This window comes from Rissa tridactyla, chromosome 9, assembly GCF_028500815.1.
Source record: "Rissa tridactyla isolate bRisTri1 chromosome 9, bRisTri1.patW.cur.20221130, whole genome shotgun sequence".
Lineage (NCBI taxonomy): Eukaryota > Metazoa > Chordata > Aves > Charadriiformes > Laridae > Rissa > Rissa tridactyla.
Window position 1 is genome coordinate 34,054,805 of NC_071474.1, and position 14,703 is coordinate 34,069,507.

A 14,703-nucleotide genomic window follows, 5' to 3' on the forward strand; every position below is an offset into this window, starting at 1 on the left:
TAGTAAAATGCTTTCATGGGATATTTTTAAATTTTAAAAAGCAAGTCGCTGTTTGTCTGGAGGCAGAATGCAAAGGAGAAAGCATGGGCAAGCAGAAGAAGCTTTTCCTGTTGGAAACAGTATTATGGGAAGGAGCATCTTGTTGCTTTACTTGACAGCTTGTGTGTGTTGTGTTTTTTTTTTTAAGCAACTTCATGGAAACAGCGCACAGTTTACTGATGTATACGAACTGAAGGAAGATATTGGTGTTGGTTCCTACTCTGTTTGCAAGCGATGTATACACATAGCCACAAATATGGAGTTTGCTGTAAAGGTACTCTGAATAAATTCCACTGTGACAGTTCTGAAGTTATTGTGTAGTAGATCTTCAAATTTAAATGTGTGAATTTTCTTGTTACTATAGCTGTTTACATGCTGTGAGAAATGAAAAACAGTATTTTCTTCATTTGTTTAAATTGTGTATTGGCTTCTGTAGCTCTTCTTGTGGGTAAAGTTATGGCCTTGAAGAACTGGCTTTGCAGTTACAGTCTTGAAGCTTAAAAATATTGTATGATGATGAGCACGCCTGAAGTAAAATAACAACAAGGGTGGAGCTGGATTGCAGGGAAGCAGTGGTGCTTCAGACAATCCATTGTATTTTCCTTGAACATTAGAGCAGAATAGACTGCATTAATGACACGGTGTTAACTGGTAGCAAGGATAGAGCAAGAAATGAATAAACACTGGGATGTGAAGCTGGAAGATGAATTAGTCATGATTAGTAAGAAGTAACGAACTCTAGGAAGTTTTTTTATTCTGTTGTTGAAGTGAGAATATAAATTAAAAAAAATCTTTATTAAGTAGACTTTGTTTAGCCAAGTTGTTTTTTCTGTTGCTATATTTTGCAGATAATTGATAAAAGTAAGAGGGATCCCTCAGAAGAGATTGAGATCCTCATGCGTTACGGACAACATCCAAATATTATTACTTTAAAGGATGTATGTACCTGTTTTTCTCTGCTACCTCTTATTACACAGTAGTCAATAAATAAATATAGATGTAGGGAGTTTATTGGAATTTATTAAATTTCTTTTACGTAGTAAAATATATTAGGGGAGCAGTACATATGGTAAAGTGTTGGGTATTTCAAAATATGACATTGTCCTGATATTAATTTGTTATAAATGCTGTTTAGTGAACTAGAAGTGAGAAATAACATAAAGGTTAGAAATGTCACATTTCCTCTTACTTCAAATGAGTAGCTAATGTGTTGGTAATCTGAATCTGAAAAAGCAGTTCCATGTTGTCCTGTGTATGCAAAGCGTCAGCAGCTAAAAACTGTCCATGGAGGGAAGAGCAACAGGGAATGGCAGGGCTACTCTCCTCTTACCATGGAAGTTTCTAGACTGAAAAACTTAATTCTGAATCTAACAATTTACTACCTCAGTGCTTTCTTATACTTCATGCTTTAAGGCTCCTGAATTGCAGAATTAAATTTTTGGGTTCCTGCTATTTGTGCTTTATGTTCATATGTGAAGAGGTGAACGATCTAGTCTGTAATTTTCATTTATATATGTATGTGCTTGTTAAACTTCTCATCAGGTGTATGATGATGGTAGATATATATACCTTGTCACTGAACTGATGAAAGGAGGAGAGTTGCTTGATCGAATTCTCAGACAGAAGTTCTTCTCAGAACGAGAGGCTAGTGCTGTATTATACACTATAGCCAAGACTGTGGACTACCTGCACTGCCAAGGAGTGAGTGATTTCTTCTATGACATAGCTGCTTTCACGTTTCTGAGCATTAACAAATGCCTTTTGTTATGTGCTTTGCTTGGCTTATTTTTATGGCAGAAGGGAAGAAGATTGCTGAGTATTTTATGACAAAGGTGAATAATATAAACAACTCATCCTCTTATTCTGGCAAGCCCTTTTGACTCTGCTTTTACAGTTCATGAAACAGCAGATACTTGTTCTCTTACACTTGATGACAAATGGTTATGTTAGTTCCAGTTCCATTAAAAAAGCCTACTGGCTTGTATGACGTTACTTGAACTAGAATTTTTAGTTACTTGACAGTTGTATAATTGTGTAGAACTCTTAATGAGTATATTAATCTATAGAATAGTATTTATAAATTACAAATCATATACAAACAAATGTACATGCAACTTCTAAATGATAGATTTAAAATTTCTTTGTTTAAAGGTAGTGCATCGAGACCTTAAACCTAGTAATATTTTATATACGGATGATTCAAATAATGCTGATTCTATCAGGATTTGTGATTTTGGATTTGCAAAGCAACTTCGAGGAGAAAATGGACTACTTCTGACTCCATGCTACACTGCAAACTTTGTGGCACCAGAGGTATCTTAAGCTGCCATGTGCTTTCTCTATGCTGTTTTTGATGCATCAAGTACTTAAACTTTTTAGCAGTGTTCAAAAAAAAAAAATTCTGCTAGTTTTGCTTAAGTATAATTATACATACTTCATAAACACTGGTGCATGTGTTTATAATTAACGTGCTTTAAAAATAGCAGAATCCACCCTCAAAAATAAGTTGTAAGCCTTTTGAGAATATTGAAGAGATGTTCTAGGAACAAGAAATATTGTTGATAGTTACTGTAACCTGTATATTGAAAAATAAATAATGAAACCTCTGAAATTTTCCGGGGATTGACTTAACCTTCCATAGGTGGTGTAATGGTATTGCTTTAGGGTGACTTCTTAATATATGAGAAGTCTTTAACATTCTTTGTTTTATAGGTTCTCATGAGACAGGGATATGATGCTGCTTGTGACATATGGAGCTTGGGTGTTCTTCTTTACACAATGTTGGCAGGGTGAGAAATATTTCTTAGCTTTTTTGTTTACCTAAAATTCCAGCATGCTGCATGAATCCATGCTTTCATTAAAATTGTAACATGTTACCTCACTGATTTGAATGCAGAATGACAAAGACACTGAAGTGGAACAGGAAGCTAAAGTAAATGCATACATAAACTAGGCTTATCTTCTGGGTAGGTTCAAGGCTTCTCTCTTTTATAGTGCATGACTGGGGGATGCCAAAGACTCTCCCCAGTTTCCAGGAGAGAATTTAGTCTGTGAAAGCATGTGGTGGTTTTCTTCCTTCTCCTTCTGCCTCTTGTCCCCTCCCCACCTTAGTACCCTTGTAGTCCACCTTCTTGTATCTCTTGCCACAGGCTTGACTCCTGGCCTTTTTGTAGAACGCACTGACTTAGTAACCTCTTAAGTTTTCTAAAACTCTAAACTTTACATTAAGCACTATGAAATGCTTAGCGGCTGAATTATAAAAGGTTTTCTGAATTCTGCTCTAACAGAAAAATACCAGACTTTTTGTCTTATAGGTAAATACTATCTATTGGAAACTGTTCCTCTTGATAAATTTGTACTTCTACGTGTGAAATTACCACTACTGCTACAGTTCTGTCTTAAAAACTCAGATTGCTGTATGATTTCAGTGCAAGTATGCAGTTGTTGGGCAATACACTGCCTGCACACTTGAGAAACGTTGTCTGAACAAAAGGTATGGCAGGTCAAAAGTAGGGGGAGGAATGGTCCAGAATGAATTCCTGCCATTCTGTTTTGTTCCTCTTACGCTCATCAACTGAAAGATTAGAACTAGCTAGGTTCCTAAACCTCAATTGATGATGCTGGTTGATCTTTCTTCTATGCAGAGCTTTCAAAGTACTAAGATAGGATGTATGAAACTTAATTATTATTGTTTGCAAGCTAATTTGAAATCTAAGGAGTATTATGATGTAACTACTTAATCTGAGTAAGACTTGGGTTTTGTAGTTAAAACTAACTTGGTACTAGCCAATGACCATAGGAGATGCCAGAACATTGTAATGCTCTTGATGTTGTTAAAAGGTGTATTTAAGTGGTTCAGATCAGTTTTCAGATTTGCCAGTTTAGTTCTTTTGAGTTCCTTGCAGTAGGATTTGTAGAAAGTAAGACAAATTTACAGGAAACCCTGTAAACTGTTATAAGCCTCCAAAACAAATGATCTTCTGGTTTAATGAGTAAAAAACTATCATGAAAATTTTCTTGTAGCCTTTCCCCAAATGATAGATGTATGTACATTGTGCCCATTCTCTGTCTAATTAAATGCACATACCCTAAACACAATATTACATCAGCTTTATTGGGCCATTCTGTTAGAGTACTGTTCCAGGTTTGGATTACTTTAGATGCTTTGGTAATCTAGCATAATTTGTGTTTATGAATCACTTCTATTTAACTTGAAAGTCTGCACTGATTAGAATGCATTATTTAGATACTAACTGCAGACATTTTTTTAGTCTGCATTTCCTGTTTATTCTACTTAATTAACCACAATTTTGGGGAAAAAATAGTTTTGAAGATGAAATGCTAATATAAGTAGTATGTAATAGTATATAGTGGGTTTCTGTCAGCAGTGGGATATCTACTTAGAAAGATTCATGAGACTTTGCCAATTTCTTGCAGCTTCTTACCTATAATGAGGTGACGTTTTGTTATTTTTGCGTTTTCTTTCAACAGCTATACTCCATTTGCCAATGGCCCTAATGATACTCCAGAGGAGATCCTGGTACGGATAGGCAGTGGAAAATTCTCTTTAAGTGGAGGCAACTGGGACACTGTTTCAGATGCAGCAAAGGTGTAAATGTGTTTTGTTATTATATTTTCGTGGAATTCAAATGAACGTTTACTGAACTTTATTAAATAGACTAGTCTAATGCAGTAGTTTGCTATTATTACCTGCAAACTTTATTCCAATGAGGTCACCTAGTCCCACCTCCTGCTCAAAGCAGGGTCAACTATGAGATCTGACCAGGTAGCTCAGGGCTTTATTCAGTCTGACTTTAGAAACCTCCGGGGATGGAGACTGGACAGCTTTTTTCACTGCTGGACTGCTGTAATGAGGAAAAAGCTCCTCCTAATTTCAAGCCAGAACATCTCTTGTTTTACTTTGTCCTCTCTGTTCCTTTGACCATGCTGACAGTTGTCTTGGATGCCAGGTCACACTGGTAGTTCAGGTTCAGTTTGCTGTCTACCAAAACCTCCCAGTCCTTCTCAGCAAAGCTGGTCCCCAGACAGTCAGTCCCCACCCTGTACCTTGATGACATTTTCTTCCTTTACAAGCGCAGGACTTTACATTTGTCCTTGCTGAATTTTGTGTGGCTCTGGTTAGCCCTTTACTCCATCCTGCCTAGGTCCCTTTGGACGGCTGCCCTGCCCTTGAACTCATTAGCTCTTTCCCCACGCCTCCAGTCTGGTGCCCCACTGCAGACTTGGCAAGAGTGCACTCTCTTCCTTCCCTCAGGTCACTGATAAAGATTTTAAATAAGGCAGGTCTCAGTATAGGCTTTTCTAATCATCACAGGTTTTTTATTCCTTGTTTTTATTGGACCAAAAGTAGATGTTTTTGTGGGATTCTTTAAATGGAAGGATGACTCTCTACAATTATCTGTTAGTGCTAGTAGCTAACTAGTTTTGTGTTAATAGGTTAATTCTTTTGTAGTGCAATTTCTTAAATGTCGTTCGATGCTGAAGTCATCAGGTCTTTTGTCTTTGTTAGTACTCTCAGAACCACCAAATGTATCTGTATATCTTGCCAAAAATCTTTATCAGCTGTATTATGCAGCTGTCCTTTTATTTAAAGACTGCATCTCTCATTGATTACTGCATGTGTTTTCTGGGTTTGGTGTTGGCCTGGTCTGTAGGTATCTTAGTCACCACCATTACCTTTTATAACGCTTGGCATTAATATTAAATTTTTTCCTGATCCTTTGGAACTGCACTATTTGTTCATTTCAGTAGGAGTGATTCAGAATACTTGTTGGCTGATGCTATCTTAGCACAAGTAATTCACTTCTGTATTTTTAAGAATGCTTAACATTTTGTACCTAAAACAAAGGGAACATTCTGTCAGCTTGTTCATGTTTTGTGTTCTTTCAAGCTATTCCTGTTTCTGTTCTGTGCCCTTCCCACCCAGCTCTTCCTTTGACCAACGTTGCAATTAGTAGCTTATTTCTGATGCTTCTAAACAGGCAAAACCAAGTGTCCATTTCTGTTGGCTTTAGCCTTTATGTAGCTCCTCGAAGGAAAAATTCTTTGATAGCATATCACTATATATGAATTCAATTGTAATACGTAGTCAGCAGACCCCAAAATATGTAGAACAAGAGGAGAGACATTTGCAAATAACAGCTTTTTTCCATAAAATCTATCTGCTAAATTTTAATAGGATTTCTAGTCTTTTAAAGATTATATAAATAATAAATAAACTGAAATATGAAACACACAAATAGCAGTAAGTTTCTTTACAATAAAGGCTTGCTCTGTTAAACTGATTAAATAGTACAACACATTGTTTTCAGACTTCTGTGGTGTCAAGGCACAGAATGATCCAATTTATCTGCTGATTTGTGTGTGTGTGTTTGCATTGTGTTGATCCCTGCCACATAGGGTACTTTTTTCATCGCTGCCATAGTTAATGCTTTAAAGTCTGTATAAGGTTATTTTAACTGAATAATATGTGTGGTTTTCATTTTTCTCTAGGACTTGTTATCCCATATGCTTCACGTAGATCCACATCAGCGGTATACAGCAGAGCAAGTATTAAAACATTCGTGGATAGCCTGTAGGGACCAGTTGCCACATTATCAACTAAACAGGCAAGATGCACCACATCTAGTAAAGGTAAAACAACCTGTAGGCGGAATGTTGCTCTAGCTGGTGGATGCACAGTGAATTGGGTCACTTTTAGAGCTACAGGCAGAACTAGTTTTTCTTTTCTTTAGAAAAGAAATAGGCATTCTTCTGTTTTTCCTAGAACATACATATTTAAGTTACATAAGCAGACAAATTATTGGTAAACTAATTTTTCGAGGTGTTTTGTCTTCAAAAATTATGGTAGCTTTGGTCATATAGAAACCTGCTAACACAGTTGTCTGAGACTGAGCCTGCCACAGGTCTCCTAGCATTCTTATTCAAGAAATGTTTTGGGATTTGTTTCTATGACTGTATGACTGACTTATATTGTGCTTCTTAACATAAATTAATAAACTATGCTGCACTTTTTCCATTGGTATTTTCTGTGTGTGTTCTGTGTTTTTTGACTTGTGACACGCAAACATTCTGCTGTATGCAGGCATTTAAGTTGACTTGATTATTTTTATTGGATTCCAAAACCAAGGACCTGTGATAGCCAGTCTTAATTGCGTTGTCTTCATAAGTCAGGACCCGAGTAGCCACTGAAGTGGCTGTATTTGATAAATTGATGCCAGTGTTGCTTGGAAGATATTAATTCTGACCCACATTAAAAGGGTACTCCTACATCTAAGGAATGTGAAAGAAAAAGAAATGTCAGACACCCATGCTTAGAAACCTGGAGGATTCAGCAATAAGTTTGTTGTGGTTTTTTTTTTTTTAAAAACAAACTTTAGAGAATGTGCATGACCTGCTATGAGTCCGTTTTTTGTATAGTTAATTAAGAATTTAATATTAAATCGCTTTATTTTCTGATAAAAATGACCTTTACAGCCTTTTATATGTTTCATTGTTCCCTAGGGAGCCATGGCTGCTACATATTCTGCACTGAATCACAAGACATTTCAGCCAGTGTTAGAGCCTGTTGCAGCTTCCAGTTTAGCTCAGCGACGGAGCATGAAAAAGCTAACATCAACAGACTTATAGATCCACTGGGACACCTTAGCAAACAGAAGCAAGGGGAAAAATCCAATAAGTGGCTCTATTTTGCCTGACCTGTGATCAAAAGGCATCTATGGTTTCCTGCTACACTACTTGAATTCTGTAAAAGTCCTTTTTTTAAAAAGAAAAAAAAAAATCCACAGGTTCATACTGTGTTGTTTTACAGACCGTATCTGTTAAGTTAATTTAAACATCAGGTACACCATAATGAATTTCTCTACACTGTCCTTTAAAGAGATCTGTTGCAAATATTATTTCACATTCTGTATAGTTTTGCTGGGTTCATTTAAAAAATGGTTTAGGGGACCGTTGCCAATGACCAAGTTGTACATAAAGTGTCAGTGTAAGTTTTCTTTTCTTCGCACCTTCAGACCCTGTTGTGAAGAACAAGTTCTTAATTTTGTAATTGGGCACTTAATTCCTTTAACTTTTTCATTGCTATTATGAAAAGCTGACTAATGTATTGTGCCAGTGTTAAATGCATTAGTGTTAATTTGGAAGGTCTGTGTTTGCATGGTGCCAGTAACTGATAAGTTTATGTGAAAATACAAACAAAAGGGATGTGTAAGATTCCGCACTTTACCCATAAACTTGATTTGATCACTCATGACACAAAAAAAAAGGTTAATTAACAAAGTTTTTGTTATTTATATTGTCTATCCATTTGTACAACGACTATGTTACTGTTTCCTCGGCAGTTGTTTCCACTGAAAATACCCAATATTAAGTTTATTTGGCATGTAAGACAAACTGACACTTTATTATAACAAACTTGGCACGTGGAGTTAACTTTTTATTTATTTGATTTTTATAGAACGTTGCTTCTATCTGAATCTCTTGCCGCATGTACAAATATTACAGAACATAAATGCAAAATTCTATTTGCCTAACTGTAGGGGTAGCTTGGGAAAATAAATAAGCCTTGCAGTGTGCCCAGATAAGGGAATTCTGACCAAGAAACTTCAGTTATGGACAAGTTACTGACAATATCTGCTTGCCCTCTCTGTCTTGATGTTAGGACTTCAGCTGTTTCTAAATGCTGTGATGGAGAGGAAATTAATTTCAGGGCCAGAATTATCTTGGGTTTTCTGACTCAAAACCAGCACTAACCACTAGTAGACTGGGAACTAATGCATTCAGAGATGATGAGCTTAAAAGTATTTTCAAAAGTTGTAGACACTACTGTGCAATTGTACTGTCATAGTAGGATGATACGCATTTTATATATATTAAGTATATTAGTGACCAACAGCTAGACTGTGAACAGTTACAGAATCCAAGTGACCAAAAATCAAATGTAGTTCAGACTGATTTGCCATCATTGAATTTCCTGTTTCGGATACATTTGGTAGCCAGTTGCGAGACACCAGTGATGGCAGAACTCGACATTTTGAGACAGGGAAAAAAAAAAAAAGCTTTCAGGAGAATTCTGGCCCAACTGCCGAGAGTGGCAGTAGTAACTCCGATCTTAAAAGGTAGAGGGTGCTGGCTGGTTTTTGCTTATACCTGTGAAGTACATGGTGGCACTGGAAGTACTATTAGGTAAGCTGCTTTCTTTTGTTGTGGTGGGGGAAGATGGAAATTATCTGGCCAAATAGTTAGGTATGAATATATGTAGATTTGAGACTTAATGAATATAGCAAACATAGGTGTGCTATTTGTATCATGGAGAACATACCCCATACGAAATTTCCCGAGTGTTTGATAGATGTTGGAAGCTTTAGGGGCCATTTGTGCCTAGTTTTGAGGTGCCTGTTTGAAACGCTTGAAAGCTTATCAAAGAACACAACTGCTTCCTGGAAAGCCTATTGTTTAGTACAAAATTTGCCCCTTATGCAGCTGATTCATCCTTCTTTTCATTACTGAAGACCTTTGCCAGCGAGAATGCCTGTAAACCTCTTATCTGCAGTCTATTGGTATAATTTTTTTGTAAATTTACAAATGACTGCCAGAAGAATTTGAATTCACTCTGAGGGGGGAAAAAAAAAACCCAAAACAAAGTGATAGAAATAAAGCCACCTTAGCCAAGGTCAAGGTATAATGTGGGTTGAAATGTACTAGTAAAAGCTGTGTTGGAGATAGAGGGTAATGCAAGGCGTGGAACACAACTAAAATGTCAAACTTGAATTGTCTTCAGCTTTCCCATAAGGTAGCAGCTGGTCTTTAATGGCTTTATTCATCAATCATTTACAGTGTTCATATTGGTATTTTCTTTTAGCTTGCTTAGAAGCACCACATTATAAGCACCTTAAAAGCATTTTGCACAAAAGCAGCTGAAGGTACTTAAGTTCTTCTCGGTGTGCAGCACAAAGGTGGTAAGAGGAAAAAGTACACAAACAAGATGGATATTCTGATTCTTCGCAAAGAACTTAAAACATCCCCTATGAAGTTATCCCTGCTGGTTTTATATCATTGCTAGCCTCTAGTGCAAATGGTACTGCTGGGGTTAAAGCAAGGTTTTAGTGACTGGGACATTACAAAATTTTATTATTACAAGAAAACATATGGACAGAAACCTTTGTTATATCTGACAGGCTGGCCAGTGTATCCTGGTGTGCCAATTTTAATCATTAATTGGGGGGGGGAGGTTCACTTGCTGTGAATATTTCAGCATATCAGTCTTTGAAACCTTTTTGGATATGCAGGGTTACAAAAGAGCTCACTTGCAGTTTACTTTTATTATATAGTATTCAATGATCATCATCTCTGTGATACTACTCTTAGAATTTCTTGCATACTTCTCATCCTTTTTCAAACAGGTTTTGTTCAGTTAAGCAATTACGTAAAAGTAGCATGGTCTGCTCATGAGTAATCAGTTAAATGTTTGAAATGGAAGAACACTTAGTTTGAATGTGCTCTTGGCTGGAGTGAAAGGTTAGTGTAAATTGTTTCGCTTTCATATCATCTCTGAACAGTTCAAGATTACAAACTAGTTCCAACTTTCTATCTTACTGATTTACTCTTTAAAAACAAAAAAGTTAAATTTTTACACAGGCTTATAATTACAAAGAAGTAGCTGTACATACTGTGTAGTAAGAGGAATTTCCAGAGAACTAATTAATATCTTAAATTATAGAATATTTTGGATATTGCTTCTGTTAATGCCAGCAGCATAGCTTCCACTCTGAAGTTTGGTAATGGCAATTATAAATAAGTGCTAGTTCTCAAGTGCACATAGAGCCTGAGAGATTCTCACTAACGAGAGTAGACCCCCACAGACATCAGCTATAGCTGGAGCAAGCTCCTGACACGTTTTGCTGTTCTTTCACCCCTTTGATATCGCAATTTCTATCTTCAGTTATCCTTTTGATAAAAAGTGAGGAACTCTGTTGTATCCAAAAGCTATGCATCGATGTCAGCCAGTGGTGGGTGCATAATGAAGAGTGCCCGTACCCGAGAGCATTCCCATGGGTGGATTCATTTAAGCCACTGTTCTGTGGCTTGTGTAGTCTCAATGCTGTTGGTAGCATGTTGTGTGGGTTTTTTTTTTCCCCCATTATGCTTAAAACTAGCAAATTCTCTTCGACCATGTGAAGAGCCTAAGGGGTAGGTGGTCGAAGCGTACTGTCCAGCTGAGGCCTATGTTGTGGTATGGTTTGAGTGTTCTCCTTGCATCCAGAACTCACCCGAGTCAGTCATATTGAGCTTGAATTCTGTCTTCCATGTTTTAATTCATTTTCCAAAGCTAATCTTAATATGTACAATAGTTAAAATTACTCTAGGAAACTTCAACAATTGGAAGTTACTTGCAATATACTTATAAACTGGCCATTTGCAGTGACAGATTGCTGCATCCAGTACTCAGCTCTCTGCCCTCAAATGTTAAAATTAAAAAGTTGAGATACTTTGTAAGAATTGAGTTAAATGAATTACACAATACTATAGTAATTATCCTGATTAGTATCCATGAAATTAGGCTAAAACATCAATGCAAACATGGGGTTTTATGTACTTCTGTAGCACTTAAATTTTGTCAGTCCTATTCAGAATTGGAAGTTTGCAAATGTTTGTGGGAGGGTAGGGAGGAGCAGGTTTTTCTTCCTCAAAGTTTTCAGAAGGCTTCTGAAGCTGTGATAATAGAGCCCTTATGTAATCCTGTGGGAGCTCTATGTGATTTAAAATAAAATAAAATAAAACTACTTGAAAATTGATTGAAAAACTTTCTGGGGGGTGTGTGTTGATAACCTGTTGGTAAGACACTTCCGCTGTCATTCACACCATACCTATCCTGCATTAACACCCCTTTAATTAAGCACATTTTGAGTACTGTTTGACCCTACTTCAGTGTATTTTTTTTTAAATGTTTACTCCCCCAAATTACGTCGTTGTTGATAAATCTACATTTTCCTTTGAGAATAGAAGAATTAATACAAATTTTAGAAAACCCCGCATCTATTGTATAGCTAAAGCTAACTTGAGTTTTATAATAACTTACGTAATTAGAAGTCCCCCCCAAAATAATTGGTGACTGTTTTTCTTGAGATTTTTCCTATGTAATGAAAGCAAACTTTCTTTGAAAGCTTTGAAAGATATTTAATTGATGAAGTTTCTTAATAACTAAGATTTGGGCAATAGTGTATTACCAATAGCGAGTTTGAATAACGTTAAATCCTGTTTTGGGGCTTTTTTTTATGTGAGAACTGAAAAGATGCTCGAGGTAGATCTCCTTTGCAGGACAAAGTGTTCCTATTTTGTGTGTTTTGCATTAGGCTTATGAGCAGTGTCTGCTACGTAATTACATTGTCATAATATCCCAAGCACTTTGGCATCTTGCACTGATACTCTGATTAGAGCTAAAACTCTTCTGGCACGTGACTGGCTATAAATCTCAATTTACAAAAGGGCATTAATTGAAAACAGTGTGCAATGAATTACATGCTCTCTGAGGTACTTCAAAGATGAAACTATACAAAAGGTCCCCGTTATCAGATATTGTAACTGTCATTTCTTTCTCTAAGCATATTGTGGATTTTGTATCATATTGTATTTATTTCATTTAATTTTAAAAAAAATGTTTTCTTTAAAGCTCTGTATATATTGACATTAAAGTTTGCATTGTACTACGTCCTCTTCTTCTTGTAAGGCTGAATCTAGTAGTGCATTGTATGGTATGTTGTTCTTCTTTGCACTGTGCTGCTAAAAGATACTATTGCCTTGAATTACGACATGCCAAAGACAACCTCGAAATTGTATTTATTTTTGTTAAACTTTGTGAATATTGATAAAGGTACAGTTTTAAATAGCTGGCAGTTCCTTGAGTACTAGAATAAAAAGGTTGCAAATTCATAATATTTTATAATTGACAAAAAGCCATCATTTATGATTTGGAAGTTCATCACCTCTTTTTTAAAATTAATATAAAAACCAATGAGCAAACATTCCTAAATTAAGTGTACTGTGGATTGCATTATTTGGTAAACCTTGCCAAAAATTTCACATACATCAAGAGCTGTTTATAAATTTATACTCACAGTCAAGTGTTTCATGCCACACTTTCAATAAAACATACATTCACTGATAGGATTGATGTATTACTTCAGGGTGGGATGGATGATCTGCCTTCCGTATGTTTTTCAGGTACTTAGCTTTGGCTCTGTATATTAGGAGGAAATAATCTTCCTGCAAAGGTCTGGTCCTCTGAAAATACAGGCATGTAGGTAATGAATGAGAGTAATCACATTAAAAAGTGACCTGCCCACCTGGTCAGAGTTAAGTCTGTGCATCAGCATTTGCTGTGTGAGGTCTCAGGAGCTGTGTTAGGCAGCTCTGCCTCCTGACACCGCCTCGTCTCTGGATTTAAGCTGATAAATTGCTGCAGATCATTCAACTCTTCTGTCCTGTACGTGAACCATTACTGTGAAGTCAGATGTGGTTGATCTCCTCACTGGTAAGTGACGGAACAGCTCAGCGTGCAGCTAATAATCCCCATCATGGGACAAGAATAGGAGATACTTGCACAAAATTGCATTGGAGTTAAATTGCAATATCTGGACTTAAAATTCTATGGTATTTGGTACCTAGTATTGCTGCTTGTATTCAAAATGGGTTATGGATACCTTATTTTTCACTTACTCTGTCAGTCCAAATACACAGAAAGGATTTTTCCACAATTGTCTGAAGTAAGACCATCCCCTGGGTGATGTTTGCTCACATGGTGAAGCACTTCCAGGCCTGCCTGGGGGAGGAGTTGCCTGGGCCTGGGATGGCTCTTGCTGAAGGAAGGAGCTCTGAGGTCATCTGCAGATGAACCCCTCGGCAATTTGGGGAAGGATTAAGTGCTTCAGCATGGTTTGGGGTTTTTTTCCTGGTTTTTATTTTTTTGGTTTGTTTTTTTTTTTTTTTGCATTTTTTAATGTTTTCCTTAATGAATTGGTAGCTGAAATAGGGAAGAAAAAGCAGGAGCTAAATGGAGACAAAGGTTTTTGCGGCAGAGGGCTGTTCCATTGCCCCTGCCCAGTAGTGCTGGCCCACAGCATGCCTGGGGGGTTCCCGAGGCCAGGCTAGGGCTTGGCAGAGCGGTGGTGGTCCTGGTTCTGGGGAGTCCTCCCGCAGCTGGAGAGCGAACTGCACAGCTATGGCTGGAGCTGGACAGAGTGGGTGGCTGAACCATATGGGAGACAACATGTGAAAAAGTTTACAAGATGGTGGTGATTTCCTCAATTTCATTGAAGGTAGGCAGGAAAGAATAACCAAACTAGACAAAAAGTTTACTTTAAAATAATTTTAAAGAAAAAAAAAAAAAAAGCCTTGAAAACCCCAAAGTCTCAGGCAGTGAGATCCCGTAGGTTGGTGAAGATGCTGCTGGGAGAAGAGACAAGGCATGGATTAGAAAACAACCAACCTTGCTCATCAGATGCCAGTGAGCGTTTTCAGAAACCAAGGACAGGGAGAGGCCATGTGTTGGAAAGGAGACTTCGGATTATGCCTTAATCACACCCTGCTTGTTTTGCTTTCCTGGAAATGTTGCTTCTCAGAAGCTTGTCCCCGTGATTCATCTCT

General features: G+C 37.1%; 1 protein-coding gene across 5 annotated transcripts in view; it reads left to right on the forward strand.

The window, feature by feature from the left end:
* The window catches only part of RPS6KA6 (ribosomal protein S6 kinase A6), a 45,110-nt gene extending 31,886 nt beyond the window's left edge, over window positions 1-13,224 (forward strand). For all 5 annotated transcript variants that reach the window (XM_054213849.1, XM_054213845.1, XM_054213846.1 and 2 more), the window contains 8 exons: window positions 188-313; window positions 888-977; window positions 1,582-1,740; window positions 2,191-2,352; window positions 2,752-2,828; window positions 4,531-4,648; window positions 6,553-6,693; window positions 7,564-13,224. In XM_054213849.1, coding sequence (XP_054069824.1) covers window positions 188-313; window positions 888-977; window positions 1,582-1,740; window positions 2,191-2,352; window positions 2,752-2,828; window positions 4,531-4,648; window positions 6,553-6,693; window positions 7,564-7,689 — 999 coding nt within the window. In that variant the 3' untranslated portion in view covers window positions 7,690-13,224. The remainder of the gene's footprint in view (window positions 1-187; window positions 314-887; window positions 978-1,581; window positions 1,741-2,190; window positions 2,353-2,751; window positions 2,829-4,530; window positions 4,649-6,552; window positions 6,694-7,563) is intronic.
* The last annotated feature ends 1,479 nt before the right edge of the window (window positions 13,225-14,703 follow it).